The sequence below is a fragment of the Falco peregrinus genome, chromosome 7 (assembly GCF_023634155.1).
Source record: "Falco peregrinus isolate bFalPer1 chromosome 7, bFalPer1.pri, whole genome shotgun sequence".
Taxonomy (NCBI): Eukaryota; Metazoa; Chordata; class Aves; order Falconiformes; family Falconidae; genus Falco; species Falco peregrinus.
In genome coordinates this window covers 73,591,067-73,609,070 of record NC_073727.1, presented here as the reverse complement: position 1 = coordinate 73,609,070, position 18,004 = coordinate 73,591,067, and the positions used below count along the sequence as shown (strand labels likewise).

General features: G+C 37.0%; 1 protein-coding gene across 2 annotated transcripts in view; it reads left to right on the top strand.

Moving 5' to 3' along the window:
- Positions 1-2,352: 2,352 nt before the first annotated feature.
- BMP5 (bone morphogenetic protein 5) overlaps positions 2,353-18,004 on the top strand; it is a 62,012-nt gene continuing 46,360 nt past the window's right edge. The window contains exons 1-2 of one of the 2 annotated variants that reach the window (XM_027787843.2): positions 2,353-2,570; positions 3,175-3,542. In XM_027787843.2, the coding sequence (XP_027643644.1) occupies positions 3,293-3,542 (250 nt within the window). In that variant the 5' untranslated portion in view covers positions 2,353-2,570; positions 3,175-3,292. Of the gene's footprint in view, positions 3,543-18,004 lie in introns of both variants that reach the window. The other variant, XM_005238117.4, reaches the window with a different exon arrangement.

The window sequence follows — 18,004 nt, the reverse complement described above, 5'->3', positions numbered from 1 at the left end:
CTGTTATTTAGATTTGAGTGCATCTAAAAATGGTGTTAACATGACATTTCCTATAAGTTTCAATATTATGCAACCAGCTAGGGATAATTTCTGTTGTAAAACTTGAAAACTAGAACTCAGCTGACTTGGAAACTTAACCCTAACCTAAACAACATCAGATATCTGTGCCAATGTATTTTTACATATTATCAAATAATGTATCTTGACATGATGAAATTGTATGTGTTATTTTTTCTTTACAAGTAAATTGATCCATATTGGAAGTATGAAATGGGACCTTATAGCTATTACAGATCTCTTTCATTTATTTCACAAAGGCTTGCATATTTAGAGCTGGCTATCTCTCCCATGTGTGAGATATCCATGTTAACAATGTTTATGGAATACAGGTTTATTGCAAAATGACACTTTATTTTTACTTTTTTTTTATTCTAGTCAAGGACATTTGGTGCCTTAGTGGAAGGTAGGTTAATGTAAAATAAATCCTTTGTATTTAGGTTACATGTTTGGTTGTGGCTCCGTCCGAAAAGAACAGGACCTGTTTTCATTAAACGTACGATTACTAGTTTATGTATTTTCTTACTCAGTTTCTGTCTGGAAAAGTGTTCACTACATAAAAGCATCCTCAAACTTGAGGGCATTTTTGGCTTTTTGAATGGGAAAAAATTAACTAAATGTGGAACTCCAAACACTCTAGTGGGATAATATAGGAAGTTTCTTTTGCTGGACATACTGATGGGCTGAGGACTTAAATCCTCTGAGCAATCAATCCACTGGCTTTTATGAATGCTTAGGGAAAAAAAGGAAATATATTGCTGGAAAAGTCAAATAAACCTTGTTGCAGGATATGTGATGGCCAAATTAAAAAAAGACATATGTATGGTAAAGTCTTAGGTATCATTGCAACTGTTTGAGCAAGACAAGTGAAAGCAAAACAAAAGCAAGAAATAATACTTTTCTTGTAACATGGATTTTGAGGGCAAACCTCAACGACGAGAGAAAACGTATTCTGATTCTGACTGCTCTTCTGCTGAGAACAATAGGGTTTTTACTAAAGAGCTTCATAACTAATTTTAATGTTAATTCAGCAGGTCTATTATGAGATAAATCCTTCCTTGGGAGAAGCATTGTCCATTACGTGTGCTGATTTATGAGAGAGCATCAGCTATATTTTAATCATAGCTGGACTAGACTGTACAGACTAGGACTCACAATATATAAGAAAAGCTCATTTGTGCTTAATATGCTAGATAAATTGTTCCTGGCTTCTTAGGGTGTGACTATATTTGCTGTCACACTCCCAAGTTTACTCAAGAACTGTGTGATTTGCTGAGTAGGTGCTAGTCATGTAAGGGAAAACCCAACGGGATGCATTTTATATACCTGTTTTTTTTTCTCAGTGTCATGTATTAACCTTTTTTGTCCTTTTCTTTTCCCCTTCATCAAAGGAAAGTCTCCTCAAGGCCAAATGCAAATTATAGGAGTGGGGAAAACGACCGCCAATAATCTGAGCAATATGAAATTTAACACTGTGATTTTGTTTTAGTGAGAGGAAAACACCAGTTGCTGGCTGTCAAAAAATTCTAAGCTGAACCTTAACTTCATGGGCAGCAGCTATAAAATCTATTTAATACTTCTTAATTCTTCAGTTAAGCTGTTTCTTTCTCCAGTTAATAATAGGCTGTGGGATTAAATCTTAGTTTTTGATATTTACTGGGAAATGTAGTATAGCGATTTGTGAGTCAAAATGTACTTTGAATAAATTACCATTGCAAATTACAGTTTATGAACGTTGTGATTATAACCATAATTACACCATTGGCTATGCATAACTTGAAATCTTGCTTGCTGAATAAATTTGTTTTCATTCAGACTGCATTCCCAACATTTTTAGAAAAGAGTGAATCAAGCCTTATTGACAAAATTTCCTATGGAGTTTATTAAAAAGGTCACCTTTGTTTGCTAAACTTACCTAAAATATAAACATTTCTTGAATTAATGAGATGCTATTTTAGTCTGTTAAGAGAGTTTCCTATCCAAGTTTACTAAACCATAGACTCGTAAGGAGACTCACAAGAGCTTCCACATTACGCCATGCCTTTAGCTATCTGCATATCCTAAAAACGTTAAAGTTAAAACTGATTCTGCAAGCTGTTAGGAAAAAACCACCCGATAGGCACAATTAGGTATATTACTGTAAACTGGGGGGGGGGGGGGGGGGGGGAAGGTTTAAAGCTCTGTCTGGCAAGAGAAGGGTTAAGGACTTTTTTGCTATACCCGTTTCAAATTACAATGAGAAGCCTCTTCTTTCCCAGCAGGGTTGTGCTTACATTAGTCTTTAGATCTCTCTTGAAGAGAGCTGTTATATTTGTGCCTGCTAGAGTTGGAAATAACAGTTCAGAAGCTGAAAAGGGTTGAATGGATTTACAGAAGGGGTTTTTTGCGAGTAAATTCATGGCAACACATTAATTTGATTAGTACATGCTTTAGAATTACTTTACACTCAAGCGATTCAAAAGATGTTAAAGTTATCACCAGGCTGCTGGACAAATATGTGTTACACCACCAAGGTACAGATCAAGACAAATCTGTGACTCAGGATTTTATCTTGGGAAGAGCGCAAGGTGTACGAAGAACTCAGAATAACGAGGGAAGATAACTCTGGGAACTACAATGTGTCAGAAGAACAGCTCTTGCTAATACAGCTCCCCACCAAAGACCTGGTTATCTAAGGTTTATATAGGAATGCCTAGGTCAACTGACAAAATACTGGTCTTCTGCTCCATAAATGCAGAAAAAACGATAACAACAGTGGAAAATTGGAAATCTGAATTTCAGCTTTCTTAGAAATAACTGCAACCTGACACATTCCATAATATTTAAACAGGGTGGGGGGAGAGAAATCACCAAAGATGTTACGTTTAGAGATGACATTGACATGAAGAATAGGTAAATTTTGTTTTTCAGCCACTGGGAAAGCAGACCTCATAGGAACTCAGAACAAGTAGGAGAAAAGATTTTTTAGATTTTTTTTTCCTTGTTCTTTTTCTTTTCAAAGATGAACCTAACTGCGCTCAAAGCTTTTGTGGGCTTGCTCTGGAATTGCTGGGTTCTGGTGGGTCACGCACAGGGAGGTTTAGGAGACAATCATGTCCATTCAAGTTTTATTTACAGGAGGCTGCGGAACCATGAGAGAAGGGAGATTCAGAGAGAGATTCTCTCTATCCTGGGTTTACCTCACAGACCCAGGCCATTTTCACCAGGAAAGCAGGCTTCTTCTGCACCCCTCTTCATGCTGGACCTGTATAATGCCATGACAAATGAAGAGGATACTGAGGAGCTGGAGTATTCACTAAAGGGATCAATGGCAGGGGAAAGCAGAGGGATACGGAAAGGATACCCTGCCTCTCCAAATGGATATTCACGGAGAATACAATTATCTCGCATGACCCCCCTGACTACACAGAATCCTCCCTTAGCCAGCCTGCACGACACCAACTTTCTGAATGATGCTGACATGGTCATGAGCTTTGTCAATTTAGGTACGTGGAAATTTTTTTTTGTTTTTGCTCTATTTGACAAACTGTTAACCTGATCTTGCAAGGGGCAAACCTTTCGGCCGGACCATAACCTGCTCTGAAATGGCAGGATTGGGCCCAGGCTGCTGTGCCACTGGTAAAAGAAAAGTTGTACTGATGGTAAATAGCTACGTTGTAGGTGGCCAAGGAAAAAGATTTTTCTCACTGTTTATATAAAGTCAGTTTCTATAACTCCCCTCTGCTGGCTTCTGTTTTCTTTCTTTCATTGATGTAATGAAAATTCTAGCCTTAGGCCAACTAACTCCTTTTTTTTTTTTTTTTTTTTTAAATCTTAAAAAATCAAACACTTATGCCTATTGCTTGGTTATTTCCCTCACTGTTTTGCTTAAAGCTCAGACATGAACAAATATCAGTTGTTAATATTTTAAAGCCTACAAAGTTATGAGAAAGGAAAAGTTAAGCAATTTCCACCCCCCTACCCCCCCCCCAAAAAAATAAAAAATAAAAAATACTTCTTAGGTTATTTGTGGGGGTTTTTTTTCTGTTGGTAAGAGTCAGAGTTTTATTATCCTTACAGCTGGATGGCTGGATTTTAAATAATCTGTTGCTGTTTCTTTGTTATTTCTATTTAATAACCACAGACTGTGTTTTATTATACTGCCATGGTGCTCAGAGTCTGCACTGGTTCTTATTTTCTGTGTCATAAATAAATTAAATAACAAGTAGAGTATTAAACACCAGAAACATGCAAGCAAAGAATGCTTTTGAAAATGATATCAATTCAGACACAAAACCTGATAAAAATAAATTATATTGGCTTCTGAGTATAATAAACATTCTTACCAGTTACATTGTGGTTAAAAAAGCAGTTACAGATTTCTTTAATAGAAGGCAACTTAAATCTCATTAAGAAAGCTTCAAATAATTCATGAAATGTATTTACTATTTTTATAAGTATTTGAAATGTTGCAGGACTCATAAAGTTAGTTAAAAAAACCTGTCTTGTTTGATCTAAATAGCAAGAGATATAATTGAAAATTTGAACTTTCTCAATAAGCTAGTATGAAATCTGATGAACTCTTGCTTTTAAGGATAATACTTTCTGTAGAAACTTTTTAAACAACAGCACGCGTTCCAAAATACCTTCAGATTATCACATACGTTCTGTACCTTTTATGTCTACCAGGTCTTTAATCCTTTCTGCAGGATTAAATGTTTCCAAATGCTAAAATCCTCAACAACTTGAATTTCTAGGAAATGAAACCCTAGACTTTAGCTGTCATAATAATAAAATTATTTTTCATTAATTATGTGGCAGATAAGGAAGTGTTCAATTCTGAGATCTTTTTCCTTAAGAGTAACATATGTCCATAACTCTACAATACATTTGCTTGTTACTCTTGCCCCTGAAACAGCAGATTAGAAAAAACGGAAATCTCAGTTTTTTGAAAATGTGCTCTTCATCCTTAAGAAAGTGTCATATTATCTGGGTATTACTTTTAAGTTATCATCGCATGCCTCAATTTACCCAGAGTATCTGGAGTCAGCTGAATTTAAAATGGGAATGTTATAAAGGAAAATAAGAAATGATCTGATCTCCTAAGTCAGTACCTTGATCCTGCAAAAATTTTCCTCGTGTGTCCTGAGAAATACCCTCAGTAAATATGTCGCAGACCATTTAATCAGTGACCCTGAGGACTATTTACATGGGACCTAGCCTTTGATTTCATGAAACATCTTTGATTTCAAAAGGACTTCTTGCAGTGCATGAGTAGAAGTCTTTGAAGGCTCAGTGTCAGATATGTCCTAGCCTGATCCTGCTGCACTTCCCCGGACAAAAACCCTCTCTGGAAGAATGCAGGTTTCCACTGAGTGTCTTGTCTTGGCTGAGAAGTTTCTAATATTTGTCTCATTTTGTTGGGAAGCCTAAGAATGTAATTCTGAGAAGCTAAAGCATATCTTATGTTTCTAAACTGTGAGAACTGGGGATGAGATGCTTTATTTTTCTAGTGATTATGATTAATAGACACCATTAACTTCCAAAAAGATACTGTGTAAATACCAGGATTTTTTTTGCCTCTGTAAAACTAAAATGTGTCTCAGCACTAAGTGAGTCTAAATCCTAATTCACTTTAAATGCCCTTCCATACATGTTGGATATTGTGGTTTATCACACATTCCACCATGTAACATGTGTAAGAAATATTGATGACCAATATAGATTAGCTTCAACATTTTTATTAAACAATCCTATGTTTCAGTATAATTAACATAAAAATGAAATAAATCATGGAAATAGGTAACCATTTTATATGATTTATGCAGTATGAGATTGTGACAGATGAGGGCAAGCTCTTTTAATGTACAATGGGGAAAAATATGCAGTGATAAGTGAATGCTAACACTGTACCTTAAAATCAATAAATGCTGATGCAGCACAGTAATAACTCAACTGGTTTTAGATGTGAAGCCTCAGTCAACTTGCATCAAATTAATCTGCTCTGGAAATAGTAGTCACCGTGTTCATACTTGCACACCATTAATTACATAAGGTATAATTATAAAGCTTTATTAATCATCATGATATTTTAAATTGAAACTTCTGTATATAGATGTAGCCAGTTATAATAATTTAAGGCACATATATTAAAACAAGAAATATGTAGCTGAGTTGTTGGATAGGAGTTATTAAGCATAAGAATGAGAAGACTGAATGAGATTAAAAAGGAAAGTTAAAAAAGATTCAAGGACGAATAATTTTACATCAAAGAATAAAAACTGAAACTTATATGCTAATTTAGATAAAAATCAACCTGTAAGAGTTGCAAATACCTCACTTTCAAAAACAAATTCAAAAAATAATCATCAAGAGAATGCCAACTGTAATTCTGTCAAGCAACCAGGGAGGAAAACAAGACTGAATTTACTTCTGAAGTTAAAATTGTAAACACCTGCTCTTTATACTGGAATTTATACCAGAATTTTCATCTCTTTCTTTCTTGAATGATACAACAAGACAGAGACTATGTCTTGTCCTGTATTTTATATAAGACTGTGTGCATTGGCAGCTCTCCATAAATATCGATGAGTGTAACAGAAGAGTTAACTGGGGTTGGTCTGGCAGTCAAAGAATAAATCCTTCAATAAATACACTGAGGTTTTCAAAGATCTGCTTATACCACCTACAAGTTCAGGACTTTGTTTTCCTCACTGGGTGTTTTTTTTTTTTTATCCTGTTGTTATATTTTATTATATTGTTGCAAAGCCCTGGCTGTTTAGAGTTCTGGCATCTTCTTTTTGGCCAGTCTCCCAAAATGACATATATAGGATACCCTGTTCCTCAGAGAACAGACGAATAACACTCATATAGTCCCACTCACTTTTCTGCTCACTCAAAATTTGGTTAGGGAAGGACTTTGTTAAGATGAATGTTAGTGTTCCCACTCTTCACCTTTCACCAAAACAGAGGGATTGAACAAAAAATACGTACATGACTGAGGCTTGGAGAAACAGAAGCACTTTTATAAACTTCATTTAAACATTTCTAGGACTGAATTTTCCATTAGCACAAAAGTCATCATCAAATCCAGTACATTTAAGTGTTTCTTCTCATGCTATTCAAATGGCTTGTACTTTCATTTATTTACAACATACCTGTAAATTATTCTCTAAACAGATTACTGCATTTGCTAAGCAGTTCTGTTTTCTTTCTCAATATTTTCCTATGAATTGTTATGAACTTCCTATAACACAGGATAAATATATACAAGTTTTGTGGTTTTCTGTCATGTTTTCTTTCTTAATATATAAAATTAATTTCACTAACTCAAATGTGAAAATCACTAGTAAACTTGTGACCCTGACCTATACATTCTGATTTTTAAAAGGATTAAATATGACGGAGAATTTTAAAGTAACCAATATACCCCATAAGGACAACTTTTCTCTTTCACACACAATATGGTTCTGCAATTTAATTATAATAATCCTCAAACCACACATGCTGTGATCAGTTCTTAAATCAGACCTTTTGCTGGTTTGAGGCACAGACGACTGTTCATATTTCTCCAGCTTCTCTACACAAAGTTTGTACACTATCTTGAAGATTATGTTCTTCTTTAAAACCTGAATCACTAAGGAAATACATAAATTCACAAGATTTACAGCCCATTGTGTCCATCGGAGAATGCTAACATGGCAGAAACTTTAAGAAACCTACAGTACATCGATCCACACCGAATACCTGTACAAATATAGTTTTGTTACACACAAAAAAGAAAGAATTCCTAACTGCAATCAGACCTTGAGCGTATATAGTAGCTATTTTCTTAAATTAAAATAATTCAGTTTCTACAACTTTCCACTAACAGCTAACATATCATCAGTGAGGGATATGGAGTGCTAAGCTATAAAATGCCAGGAGCTGTGGAAGGGGAGCTAGGTTTGAAGGATACACACAGAAAGGCCTTAGGATCATTAACTTTTCTCCTCAAAGCTTAGGAATGAGTACACTTTCTTTCTTTTCCACTGAATTTCAGATGTTGCTGTCTTAATTTTAACCTTACATGAATTTCCTTGGCTGTGGTACAGTTTTAGTCCGTAAAATGCAGGCTTCTAATGAAAATATTGACACAGCCTTAACTGAAGTGCAGAAATAGTGCTATTATCTTGCCTTGAACAGGGGGATGCTATTACAGAGATAAAATGTGTTAAATAACAAATAGGCCTCATGCCTTTAATTGTGGAATTGGATCAATACTGAGAAAAAATGAGAAAATATTGGTGAAGATTTTTTGAATGGCAACCCAAAGTCAATAAGATGGATTTTTTCAGTCTTTTACATAAAATTTAAAGCAAATTAGATCAAATGGTTCTTCTTTAATCTTCACCCAAAGTAGACCTCATTTGGCATCTTGAAATCCTAAGATTTTTTTCCCTTAATAAAATTTTCATCACCAAATCAGTAAGCTGAACTAACTTGTTGTGACCTAGGTACACAATCAGGCAATAGAAATAACTATTAATTATGAAATAATTTTCTATGATAAAATTAAATATTAAGACAGGTTTTTTGCAATATATGTTTATTTATTTCAAAAACAAAAGGACTTTACCCATGGGATGTCTTTCCGTAAAAATTCTCACCCATCCTTACGATTCATTAGGCAGTTTTAAACAATTTTTGTGCGATGACAGAGAGTGTTGTTAGGGATTGTTTTTGATTTTGAGCAAGAAATATTCTCCATATTCCGTTTTGGAATTACACTACATTTGTTGTTTTATATTGAAATATATTACATTTCCTTTGAAATCTCTCATGTTACATGAACCTTATGAACTGTGTAGCTCTACCTCAAAATAGGTTTGTGTGTGATCCATAAATATCATCTAACAAAATAATGTTTTTATAACTGTCAATTAATTTTTTTGCCAAAGTTAACACTTTAAATCCAAGTAAATTATTGTGTCTACCCAGCCAAAAAAATGTCAAGCTCTCCATTAACTGGGGTATAAAACTGTCTGACTTTCCTTGCCGACAGATTTGAAAGAAATTGCAGATAATTGAAGAGAAACTGATTTAGCAGATGGTTAGACGTGCATGGTGAAAAGCTATATATATATATGTGTGTGTGTATATGGATGGATATATAAAAATATATATTATTAATAATATTTTTCCCATTGGGAAGAACGGCTGACTGAGTTCCGCTTCTTCTTTAGAAAGTGCTCCTTTCCAGACTAAACACAGACTTTGGGTGGGGTTGTCGTGATTGTATGTATTGTACAGTGCATATTTTCCCAGGAAAACACAATCTTGAAGTAACTGGCTAGCCATGAAAAAGAAAGAGGGAGGCTTGTGGAGATGCCTTTGTGTGGAGGGTAGTAGGGGAGGAATCCGCCTGCCATGGAGTGGATGGAAAGCCTCTTGGTTCTTCTCTGAAACTCCGGTTTTTAGATAACAGGACAACTTTGGCACATACGTGATCCCCCACACTTATTGCTCCTGTTATTATTTTCTCTGAATGTTAAATTATGCAAAGAATGTTACCATGGCTACCTGCCTACTTACTGCCTGAGTTATGGAGGTAATTACAACATGGGCAGTTCCTTTCTCTTCTCTTTTTAGCCACGGTGGTTCCTTTCAGCTTGCTTTCATAGGCCCGCTAACTAATAGAGTTTTGCAGAAAATTGATTGATTACAGTCTGATCATTCTAGGTGTTGTCTGGTGTTTCTACATAGCTGAGAATGAACAGTTTATGAAGTGCCAATTGCAGCCTCCAGCTAAAGAAAGGCTCCCCAGGGCTTCAGGAGAGCTCTGGCTGCTACCAGACTTTATAATTATTTCCCACACTTTTCCCCATCCTCTCCTGTTTTTCCTTTTCCTTGTCTCTAACCCCCACCGCCTAGGCAAGGTCATTGAACTTTAGTTTTATGTCAGTGGCATTTGGCTGCAGAAGGGATTAAAGGCCAAGAAGTGGGGAGACTGGGTGACAGTGCAGGAGATGAGGAGGGAAGGAATGAGAGCAGGCATGAGAGAAAAATGGCAAAGCACAGGCCAAAATTTACAGGGAGAACAGCCCTCTTCTTGGAAGGCAACGGCCAATGTGCAGGGCTGGACACAGATCTGCTGGGCATGGGAAAGGCTGACAACAGAGAAATAGCCTTTGCAGGAACTGGTATTACTGGGACAGTTAGTCCTGCTCCTTTGTGCCTCACATGGAACTTGATGTTGTAGCACTCGGAACATTTCCCATACCAGAGGAGTTACAAAAGTGAAGTTCATCATGGTAGGGAGAAGAAGGTGCATGCCGACAGAAGAAAGGGCAAAAAAAATGCTAAAGTTAGATAATGTGCAAATGAAAGAGAAAGTGAGTCCACATACAAGTTTCTTCACCTTGCAGGTGAAGGGAGCAGTTTTCTTCTCAATCCCTCATGGCACAGCAGCTACCTCAACCTCCCCAGGCACTTGGCTCCCCAGGCAAAATTTTTTGTCCTCACAAACTGAAATGCAGCTCTCCCCACCCTTCACTATGTGTGTGCAGGGAGTACACAGACGGGCTACTAACATTTGCAGCCATAAATAATGTAGAAGCTAGCTTTTAAAAACCGCAGGTTAAAGGATGAGGGTTGCCATGACGCACACAGAGAGGTTGAGATCAGAGGAGCAGCTAAAAGGGGTCGGGAGAAACAATGAATCCCCTTGTTCTGAGTCATATTTATGAGTGCTCCATTGCACCTAAAGTTCATATTTTATTGGCTAGGCCATGGGGTTTCCCCATTTGCTCATCTCTTAAAATAACACCCCTGGTTAAAATTTCCTATAAAACACAGAAATGCTACAGCAGGCAAAACTTGTCAACCCTGACAACTACATTATTTAAGATTGTGGGTGGGGTACACCAAGAAGGAGCTGGTTTGTGTTTTGTACCAAATATGAATTTGTTTCTATACAAATAAATGACTGTACAACAAGTAGAAAAGGAGAGTTTTACAGATCAGCTCTCCACTCAGAAACTTCCTGCTATTATTGAGAGATGCTGCAAAAGGTGAATCTAAACGTTTATTTCCCAACTCTTTTGGAGCAACTGCTCCAGTGCAATAGATTGAGAACTTGGCTTTATCAACCACTATTATACAACTCAGCGGCATGTGCACCTTACCAGAATGTGGCTTGACTCTTTTTCCCACTGTAATTCAGGGCAAACAGACAATTATTAATGAGTCAGAGCCCAGAAAACTAATCAGGACAGCTAGTGCTGATACACAATATATAACCATAGCTGACAAACAGTGGCTAGGCAGAAGCAAATTTCCATCTAACTCTCCTTTTTGGAGAAGAATCAGAAGGAGGTAGGAATTTGAATAGCTGAAATTTCTTTTAGGTTTATCTTTATCTGACTTAGCAATATTACCCATTCAGACCCCATGACAACCTGACGATCTTTTCCAGATTCAGTGATTCTGTGATTCTATCCCTTTGTAGACAGTGTCTGTCAAATGAAATTATTGTTGCTCTCATTTCATGTATTTGACTGTAGTCAAATTAATGAAGCTATGTTCATATTATCTGGAAAAGCTGTACCCCTAATCCAGAGTAATTATTATAATTGAATAACAATTTGTTTAGGCATATCCATTTAAAACATCCCTTTTTGAAAAGTGAGGGGGAAATATAAGTAGGTATTCAACTATAAGGTACTGTAAAATCATTTCAGAAAGATACTGTTCTGGACTCATGATATGGATGGCATCAGTTTTGGAGGTAGAGGTGTTAAATTCTGTCCTGGCAAACCTAGACTACAGAATGGGAAAGAGCAAGGACACTGAATGGTTTGTGAGTCTGATTTTGGAGCTGCGGGAAGATGGCACCTGATGGCACCTGGTGCCTGTAGCCTTGGGATTCTAGTGGCAGGGTCTGCAAAATCTTTAGATGAGACAAAGAGTGGGAGAACAGTAGTGTGGATGATAAAGCCAGGGAAGCAAAAGCAAAGCCAGCATACAACCCCATGACAGCTGTAGTCTTTTGGTGATTTATGATGGCTGAGATTCAGCAGGAGCATAGCTTTGAGAAGGTTGTTCCCAAGGTTACCTCAGCTGGGGTATCTGTCAATAATGACAAGTCATAACATGCTAGTGATCCCAGAGGTTAATCTACTATTCCTGACCAGGTTACCTTGCTGCCTTGTACATAAAATGGATGCAAATATTTTGCAGTGGGTGTGTCCCTGCCCCAGCTTATTCCAAACCTGAAAGTCAGAGAGTGAAATCTCTGAGCAGCTGAATAGGAAAAACCTGAAAAACCTCAGCTAGAGAATGGGAACAGTGTGCTTCTGTTTTCCAGTCCATAGAGTGAGGATGGGCAAATAATTCTGTGTTCATTTTCACTTCTGTGTACTCTCGTTCATTGACCTTGCAGAGTTTTGGAATAGCTTTCATCTTGTGATGCCTCTTTTTACTCTGGCTGTGTGCTCTGTAAAAGACCTTGCTCCTTGCAACACCTTGCGTTTCCTCATGGTGATATCAAGCGTTATTTTAGAAAGGGCTAAAAAAAGCCCTTTTATAAGGGCAAAAAGTCTACTTACTGTTCTTAAAACAGTTTTACAGAATAATGAAAAATAAACACTGGAATTAAAGCACCAAAACAGAGATTTCAGATCTAGTGCAATGGAGACATGATGTGTGGCTAATTTAGTTCTTAATCTCAGAATACAGATTTGTGCCCCTCTGAGGCATGTGTGCATGCCTATAAGTCTGTGTGCACGGCTTTGTGTATGTAATATAGAAAGCATGTAAATCTCTTCAGTTTTAGTCATTGGGATTTTTTCCCCCTTAAATCATAATATTCTTTCCCATCAACACTATGTGGCTTTAGCAGCACTGACCTTTCAAGCTGCCTGTTTGGGCCAGTGTTTATCAGATGACCGTTTGACCTCCTTGTTAATTGTACTTAATTACATCCTGTTGTAACGTTTTGCAATAAGGAGGAGAGTTTATGGATCTGCTCCAAAGAGCTGAAGACTAAAACGGCAGCAGAATTCAGTGGTATGAGGTGCTGAGTAATGTCGTAGCTAGGTCAATAAGAGCTGTGCCTTGTCTAATTGATTGCAAAATTGGATCCTTAAACTGTTCCTTATCCATTTAGGATCCTTGGTACTTCTGAGAATAAAATCACAAAATTTTCTTTGTGCTGAGAGGGCAGAATCCTCTCTGATTCTTGGCTTGGAGCTTTCTCCAAAAAGATCAAGGGAGGAGTGAGAGACCGATCAACAGTACTGCAAGGCTGAAGTTCACATATGATATAAAAAAGATAAGCCTCTGTTGCCACAAGTGATCTCTCTGTGGTTTTCCAAAACTTCAGAGGTCCTTACGCTTCCCTAGAACTGCCAGTTCCCATGAGCTTTTTGAGACTTGTGTAATGTTTGCTGTGAGATTTTTCCTGTGCATTGATGATTTATGGGCACATCTGAGGTTTCACTAAAGAGCAGCAATTATTCCCTGTAGTTGCAGAAAAACAAAACCAAAAACAAATCAACATCCAAAACCAGATGCTGTTCTTGAAAATAGGCATTCTAAAGACCCAGAAAGCAACTCTGAACACTTCTTATATAGCTGATGGCTTTTGAAACACATTGGGTTGACCATATTGCTTCTCCTCTCACTAAAGACAATATATATACACACATGCATATGCTTGCTCTACTGTTGTTGTTTCATAGCTCACTTTTCACAAACTTATAAACAAGTTTATAGTAAACTTGATTTCCAAAAATTAATGAAGAAATAAAGGAATAGAAGCTATAAAACAATTAATACCACATGGACACCTAGTCCTAAGACTTTAAGGATCACAAGGCAAAAGAATATACTTTCAATTTTATTTTATTAAAACACTGTTAGTGTTTTAGACTTACTGGAGAATGAAGTGCCGTGAAGAATTAATTGTCTGTAGTAGTAAACTACACATAATTATTGCATTATTGTAAATGCTTTATCATCCAGCATGAGTCATATTCAAGTTACTTGTGCTGTGAGACTCTAGGCTGACACAGTACTGCCCATGATTATCACCATGAACTGAACAGTATTGTTGGTAAGGCTAAAAGTCTGTACTAAGTCTTTCAGGTAGCAAAGGTTAAACTTAAGAGTTCAACTACAAACAATTGCATTTGCATAGCTAAATGTTTTTTTAAATGTTGATTTAAGTTACAAGCTTATATGGTTAAAAAGAAAACAGAATTTGCTGAATATCGTCCTAATGTATTAAAAGATCATAAAGTTTAAATCATCTTTGGTGTAAAGCAATAGTAAGTGTAACTGAAATCATACAATTAAATATGATGACTTTCAGGGTGGGTTGGTTTACTTTTCAGAATTTTGAGGAATTCGTGTAATGTGACACAACATAGTATTGTTTATCAAAGTAGTTTAAAATTATGTATGATTTCAGAATAATGTTTTCTTTTCTTTGATTCCTTGGGGTGCTCCTTTATTAATGTCACCTTATAGCTATCAACTATCTGTCTTCAAAAAGTAATATTTTTTAATCACTTCTTAAACTATTAAATTAATAATCATGTTTATTGAGGCTGTATATTGTAATGAGAACACACTTATAAGGAGATTATATATATATTATAATATAGCATATATATTAAGTATATATAGTTTAAATAATATTTTATGAAATGTATATGTATGTGCGTATATATGTTTATACATATGGTAATGGAAAATCCAGAGGCGGTTTATGCTATGGACTGAATACCAAGTAGATCAAGTCCATGTCGCAATTCACTGGGTCAGAACAGAGGGAGTAATGCAATTAAAATTAACAATATATTGCCCTCGGTTTGCTTTCCCAGTAGTTGTGTTTTGCTTTCTCCATATTTGTATGTAGAGTGCTCTCATAAAAATGGGAGTGCAAGCAAGCCCCCAAAAGAAGAGACTGTGATGCCTGCAGTTTTGGGGATGAGCAACAGGTGGTTCTAAATGGCTTGAAAAAGAAAAGCAGGCCTATCACCAAAGATTAGGGCAGTAGTCACTTCTAACCCTAGTAGAAACAAAGTTTTACTGCAAACATCTGCAAAGGTAAAGGCTGATCAGATGCTGTAAAATGCATGCCAAACATTGTTAATGGTGGTGTACCAAAAAGACTGCATTTGAAATAAAAGCACTATGTTAGTGGTCAGTTCCCACTCCCTGCTCGTTCTTACCCTCTGCTCAGAAATACACCCAAATTTTGTGTGAGACCCATCAGCTTAGCTATTAGGAGTGGAGAGAAGCCAGTATTATAACATATAATCCAAGCTTCATGAGATCATCCTTGCTGTTCTCGAGTGTGTTACACCTATAGATACCTCTACAATGGTATTGTGTTTGTAAGTAACTTGGCGAGGAATATGAGAAATGCAGTCCCAGGTGGAATAACAGTGAAAATACAGGATCCTGGACGACCAGCTCTAGGTGGCCCTCCCTGAGCAGGCTGATTGGAGCAGATGACCTCCTGAGGTCCCGTCCAACCTCAGCCATTCTGTGACTCTGATAGAGTGGTTGCAGAGATGGGGGGTGGGATCTTATTCTTATGCATTGACACCAATCATCAATCATTCTTAATTTTTTTTTGAGTGGAGTGGTGATCTTACTCAGACAATTGTTGGATGAACAATTCTGTATGCTCAAACTGTCATGCTTTTTCTTTCTACTTTGGAAATTATTTTCTTGCTTTTTATGTAATTTTGAAACTCCAGCATCTCTCTCCCTTGGGGTGTCTGAAGTAACCTACTCTGAGGGATCACCACCTATTGTCACGTTACCCAGAGATAATCTCAGCTTTTTCATGGCACAGATGTTTTCTGTGAAGATAGTTTTTCCTTTCCTCTGGCAGTGCAGGTATAATGCTGGATGGCCAACACAGAGGTTTTTTAATTCACTAACAGTCAGTGAGTTTCTCCCCTGAAAGAGGGTTGAAATGTTCATTAACTTTGGTAAGATTTAAGTTTCTTTCAGGAAAAAAAAAATAATCCAGGTGGTGTTTCCTTCTTGTTGAGGGCACTTATTCCATATGGGGGATTACATGTGGGTGAAATAATCTCTCACTGTGAGAATAAATCATGATCAGATTAGGTTACCAGAACTGCAGAAGAGAGGGTGCAGTCTGAATCAGTGTAACGAGCTATTAAAATCACAGCCAGCTCCCAAACTGGCTGTTAAACCTTCTGCCTGGAAGTGCCACTCCTCACCACTGCTGCCCAGTATCCTGGCTGCTCTTCCTCCTCATCTTCCTCCTGATTGCTCCTGGGTGTAATGTCTGGGAGGCCCAGTCCCTGCAGTGCTTCTGGCCCCATAACTGTTTCTCAGCACCACTGCTCGGGCTCTCTTAGGTGGGTCTTTGGTGTTGGCCAATAGCAAGCATGATCAGGGCAAGCCTTCAAAATGAGGGCTAACAATTTATTCAAGATGAAATTCCATTCTCTTTACATTCTTAATTTTTTAGGTCAGACTCAGTACAGCGATTAGTCCAGTATACATTTGTGCACACAAAGTATAAATCTGAGGATCTGAATTCATTTGAGCCATGCTGCCATACCAGCTAAGTGCATGGCCTGTGATCAGCTATTTTTCTAAAAGTATTTAATATCCCATCTATAATACAGCATATAAACATAATTTTTAATTTATTAATATGTAATAAAGCATTTTTATACTCTCTAAATGAGATGTTCTTGAAGGTTTCCTTCTTCATCACCGTTACAGCTGGATGGTATTTTATGGAATGTTTGGTCAGTGTTAATGGGTATAGGTAACATTAAAATACACAGATGTGAGGACATGGTAGGCAGAAAACAGTTCCTATCTAGTCATATCCAGTTTGGCACGCAGATACAACTTTCATAGAAGCTATTCCAAAAAATTTCACGGTGGAAAATGGGTAGCACTTATTAGACATCCATGTGTGAACGGTAAATGGTGGAGTGACTTGCCATCTCTGGGTGGAAGTGAGCAGAGGGTTAACATCAGCAGGAACTAAGGAGATGTGGGAAGATAGAGTGGGCTTTAATGTTTAGCTTTTACTCCCCTGCCAGTTGCCCTATGATGATATATGCCCTTTCACCCTCCTCAGAAGTTATGTTCCATCTGTATACTTTTACAGTGTCAAAACAGTTAGAGCTTACACCTATTTTCTGACCATTGGATCCCAGAGGTATAACTTTTGTTCCTGTTCAGTTGCAGCTGAACCCAAGAGGGATCTTTTTCTCTGTCATTTGTTAACCTTGAGGTTGTGTTGGTCTGACATCCTGACTTTCACACACAGTCAGAAACCTGGGAATAATTGTTAGTTTTCTTTGTGATGATCTGTGATTAGAGAAAAACAAAATTAAATATGAGAAAAAATGAAAGCCTATTGACAGATGGTATCAAAATGTACCGGCTTTGCCAAAGCCCAGGCAAAATAGACATCACTGAAAATGTAAACAAAATTAACAGCCTCAGGCATGGTGGTATAAGGATTAGCTAATTTATCTATGCATTAGCTCAGAACTACCTAATACAGTGATCTTTTCTCTGATCTGTTCTATTCTTTCAAGTAAAGATTTATTTATCAGTGATTAAAATTAACACAACCAAAAATCCAGTAGATACGTATTTTTAACATAGGTATGTGTGATTGGAGTGCCTTTGTAATACAGTGTGACTTAAAACAATTAAGAAATCACAGGGTCCTTACTACATTCAAAATAGGAAACTGAATGTGATTTTTCCTTCATCGCCTCCTCCCAGACCCTTGGCTGCCATGCTTCTCTCTTTTGGCATATGTTACTACTGACAGTACAAAATAGGTCCAAATAAGACGTATTACTGTTAATCCTAGAAGCTGTGACCAGCTGCACTTTCAACTGCAGAATTTATGGATGAAGATTCAGCTGAGATTCATTCTACCACTGTTAGTAGAATTAAAAAGCAC